This window comes from Chaetodon auriga, chromosome 8 (assembly GCF_051107435.1).
Source record: "Chaetodon auriga isolate fChaAug3 chromosome 8, fChaAug3.hap1, whole genome shotgun sequence".
NCBI lineage: Eukaryota > Metazoa > Chordata > Actinopteri > Chaetodontiformes > Chaetodontidae > Chaetodon > Chaetodon auriga.
In genome coordinates this window covers 26790001-26795000 of record NC_135081.1, presented here as the reverse complement: position 1 = coordinate 26795000, position 5000 = coordinate 26790001, and the positions used below count along the sequence as shown (strand labels likewise).

Below are 5000 nucleotides of genomic sequence, written 5' to 3'. Positions count from 1 at the left end.
TTGCCGTAAAGGTGGAGTGTGTGTGTGTTTTCATGCTTGTGTGCGTATCATCAGTGATATGTGTCATAAAGACTAATTAAGTCTTATTTTATGTCCTAATGCGAACTCACAGACACACACCATCAACCAGCTGTCAACACAGATGATTAATGACCTGACTTCACACCTCAGTTCATTTGGAGTGTGTGTGTGTGCGTGCGTGTGTGTGTGTGTGTGTGTGTGTGTGTGTGTGTGTTTGTCTGGAGAACGACTGTAAAATATCTTCTTTCACATCTCTTTCTCTCTCTCTCTTCACACCTCCGCTCTTTGCCACATCAAACCAAAACTGCTGCCACTTCAGACACTTCGGGGGGAAACATCCAGATACCCGACAGAAAAAAAAAAAAAAATCCTCAGTTTCTCCTTTCTTTTCTCCTACGATTCAATCAAAGGACAGAAAATGGGAGGAGGAGGAGGAAGAAGAGGAAGAAGAGAAAAGAGCAGGATTATGTGGCTCCAGTGTGGATGGCGGAGAAACACGCACACACATTTTATTCATGCTAAACCCACACAAACAGGCGTGTTTCCCAAACCCCCGGTGACAGGGGAAATCCCCCTTCCCCTTTTCCCTCTATGGGACCTTACAGACGTGTGTGTCGGTGTGTGTGCGCATGGCCGCAGCTCTTTCTGACTGATTAACAGACTCTTGCGGCGCTGTCTCGCTCTCTGCTTTGATCAGAGACAAACCCGTCCTCAGCCTTTCCCTCCTTCCTCTCTCTGTCCACACAGGTACGAGCTGATAGCCTATCAGCTCATTTCTCTCTCTCTGCTTCTTCCTCTGAAGCCCCTGATGAGAAAATCCATGCGATCACGCTGTTTCATGTTTACAGACAAACTCACAAGGTGTCAAAATGGCCAAAGTCACGTCCTTTTGACCTGCAGTCATGCACTTCTCAATCCAAAGTGCACAGATCCCCCCGCAGCAGATTCACTGAAGGGGCCTTTCTACCACATACATGTGTGATGGCCTGAAAAACTCTGTAACACAGCAAATTATCATGCTTAATTTTTTAAGGTTTTTGATCATTTCTGTCATTATTTGGTTTTATTTTGACCTAATCAGTCTCGGGAGCTTCTATTAAAGCTGTGGGAAAACGTAAATCTGAAACTCGAAATCAATCTTATCTCCAAATGCAGATTTACAGCCAACTTTTCAACCTCCAGCTTATGAAAACTCGCCGTTTTTCACATTTTCGCTCGACCTGAGAGTCATTTTGGTTCTGCCTCTCTGTTATCTCACCTCAGCTTCAACCTTTGACGCTTTGATGTTTTGACTTTTTTACCTCAGTTCAATCGATGACTTGACAACAGGTTTGTCACAAAGTCACAAGATCACTATCTGCTCTGCTGGTTTACAGAAGAAATGTGTCGAATATATTTTCTGCCTGACCAAATAAATCACTGCGGGGTTGATGCAGTTATTGATCCTCAACAAGAACTTTTAGACCTCGGCTGATCAGATAACCTGCGTGACGCTTCTGAGGTCACATTATAACCTCATCACACGTCTGAGCAGCTTCAACAGCAGCAGACCTGAGCTGCATGAAGGGTCGGGTTCGTTCACATGCTGAATGCTGCCCCCTGTCGGTGCGGACAGGTACTGCAGCTAGTTTCATGACTGAAATGAAGCCTGTAAGACACACACAGGCACGCACACACACGCACACACACATTTGGGATAAATGAAGCCATAATAAATTCCTCAGACGATGAACATGTTTTCATGGACGGATACGAGCCGCAGCGTACACACACACGGCTGTAGTTACAGTGAGTGTGCGTGTGTGTGAATTCTGCTCCAGACGTTTCACACACCCACTCACACACACGCACAGATTCCTCTCTATAATGTGTGTGTGAAGTTTTACAATGAGACACGACCCCCTCTTCATTACATGACCCACATCTGACTCATGTGTGTGCAGATGGCTTTCTCTGCCCGCGTGTGTGTGAAACGCTGAGGCCGGAGAGAAAGTTTGCATGTCTGCCAGGGTGTCTGCGAGTGTGTGTGTGTGTCTGCAAGTGTGTGTGTGTGTGTGTGTGTGTGTCTGTGAATGTGTGTGTTTGAGTCTGACCTCCTTGCTGTCAGCTGGGTGTTTGAAGGCCAGGTTTCGGGGCAGCGATGCCTCAGCTCTGGTTGTCGTTGCCGTCACGCCGTCACCGTCTGGCCCCGCCTCCCACGCCGTGTCCTTGACGATGTATGTGCACTTCTCCTCAAACTCCGCCTCCGTCCATCGGGTCATGTCTGCCTCCTCCACGTCCATCTCCACGTCGATGTCTGTGTCTGCCGTCGTCTCGGCCGCGTCCGAGCCGGCGCTGGTGGCGGTGGAAGCCATCTTGGCCTCGTGGTGCGTTTCGTCCTGCTCCATGGTGTGCGCCCCCTCACTGGTCAACATGGCCGAGCTATGAGAGGTCGCCTGGTTGGCACAGAAAGACAGAGAGATATTTAGTTTTTACACATCTTGTATTTAAGCCTTTCCACCCCAGAGGACAGGTGAACTTTAAAAAGACTGAGTGGAAAAAAGAAAGAAAGAAAGAAAGAAAGAAAGAAAGAAAGAAAAGGTGGAGGATCAAGAAAGGAAAGATGGAAGGAAGCAAGGCTGGAAGGATGGAAGGAAGGAGGGAAGATGAAAGCATGAGAGCCAAAGAAAGAGAAATGAAAGGAGTTATAAAAAGGAGACGTGGGAGAAAAAGATAAAAAAAAGAGGAAAGAAAGAAAGAAAAGGAGGCGTGAATACAGAGATGAAGGGATGGAGAAGGAGAGAAAGAAGAGAGGAAGAGCCGTGATTATTATGTGGGGTGAGTCAGGGAGGAGGGGGGGTCTGACTAACGCTGCTGTCACACACACACACACACACACACACACACACACACACACACACACACTTAGAAGCAGACAGGAAACAGTTTGTCTTGACAACTATTTACAGAAAACATGAAGTAATTTGGGAAACAATTAGGGAATAAATAAAACCTCCTTTCACATGATGAACATGATAAAATTGTAATAAGCCAAACCCAGCGAACTAAAAGGATTTTCCCCTCAAACTTTCCATTTTTTAATTTTATTTTCACCTCACGTGAACCTCCTCGTCGTCTTTGTCCTCAGATGTAATCAGAAAAACCGTCTGTTTATGTTTCCAGCCACCAAAATGAATTTCACTGATTGATATTTTTCATTCCGTCTTTAGAAACCACAAGGTAAAATTTACACCGAGTCAGGCTGAGATAAGAGACTCTGATCAAAGGGGAATAAAGAGGAACTGATAGAGGAACTCAACACGTGTCTCACGCCGAGCGATTAAATGAAATCATGCAGCTTTCCAATAAATAATCCTTCATTATATTAAGAATTTTAGTCATTTCTAAAGCCGGGACACGTCATGTGATCCAAACACTGCACACTGAATGTCAGCTCGAGAACATCTCCATCAAATCCAAATTTTCTGTGGATGAATAATTCTGGAAAAGACAGTGTGATTAATCCAATCTGCAGTCAGAGTCTGTCTGTCAGGACAAGCTGCTCTTTGTGTCCTCTCTCGCTCGTCCTCCAGCTCTCTGCCACATTTTCTCTCCCTGAAGCAAATTAACTTTTCATGTTTCCTTTGCCGCCCTTTTGTGCTCTTCTCTCTCTGTGTGTGATTCTTATGCAGGAGGACAATCAAAGTGCAGCTATGTGGTGGATTCTGAACCTAAAATCTCCTCTGTGTCCTCCCTGAGTGCCCCCCCCCCCCCCCCCCCACTCCTCCTCCTCCTCCTCCTCCTCCTCCCCGTCTCTTCCTGGGGTTGAAGACAGAGGAAGGAAATGCTGTCTGTGTCTGAATGAAGCTAAAATTGGAAGCAGAGTGGCACTGCAGCGGAACCGGCAAATCATCCCGACTCCCAGTGTGTGTGTGTGTGTGTGTGTGTGTGTGTGTGTGTGTGTGTGTGTGTGCTGGTAATGCATGGGGGCGATGAGGAAGGGAGCGCCAAAACTTTTCCATTTGGGGGGCCGAAGCAGCGCAAACAAAACTTCAAACATGATCCCACCCAAGACACACACACACACACACACACACACACACGCACACACACACACACACACACACACACACACACACACACACACGCACACACACACACACGCACAGAGGCAGATATCCACACAGGGACAGACACGCTGCTCGTCCCACACAGGCGAGCGGAAAGCAGCAGATCTTCAGTGACCACACTCAGCTCTGAATTCCTCTGCAGCCGCAAGAAAAGACAATTATTTCCCATCCAGCGGCTGCAGTCACAGCTCAGGACTTTTCCTCCAAACAGCCAGGAGTGACACTGAGATCTGAGCTCGAAGCACCTCTGATCACTGACAAGCAGTGATTTTAAGAAATAAAAGCTTTGGGATCCTTTTTAAGAAGCACACACTGGCTAAAGAGTTTAATACACCGAGAGCTTCATCATCTCACAAATCACACTGCTGACGCCTAAACTTTGAAATAAACTCTTAAGATAACTCAAATACTCCTGGATTATGAAGAAAAAACTCTGAAATAAACTCTTAAAATAACTCAAATATTCCTGGATCACAAGGAAAAAACTCTGAAATAAACTCTTAAGATAACTCAAATATTCCTGGATCATGAAGAAAAAACTCTGAAATAAACTCTTAAGATAACTCAAATATTCCTGGATCATGAAGAAAAAACTCTGAAATAAACTCTTAAGATAACTCAAATACTCCTGGATCATGAAGAAAAAACTCTGAAATAAACTCTTAAGATAACTCAAATACTCCTGGATCATGAAGAAAAAACTCTGAAATAAACTCTTAAAATAACTCAAATACTCCTGGATCACAAGGAAAAAACTCTGAAATAAACTCTTAAGATACCTCAAATATTCCTGGATCACAAAGAAAAAAAGTTCTGTCTGCATCTTTACCTTCAGAGTAAAACTCATCAGACTGGAGCAAAGCAAAACCT

General features: G+C 45.2%; 1 protein-coding gene across 1 annotated transcript in view; it reads right to left on the bottom strand.

The window, feature by feature from the left end:
• The window catches only part of prdm1a (PR domain containing 1a, with ZNF domain), a 14097-nt gene that overhangs the window by 7934 nt on the left and 1163 nt on the right, over positions 1-5000 (bottom strand). Inside the window, exon 2 of the mRNA XM_076737353.1 lies at positions 2115-2456. Coding sequence (XP_076593468.1) covers positions 2115-2456 — 342 coding nt within the window. The remainder of the gene's footprint in view (positions 1-2114; positions 2457-5000) is intronic.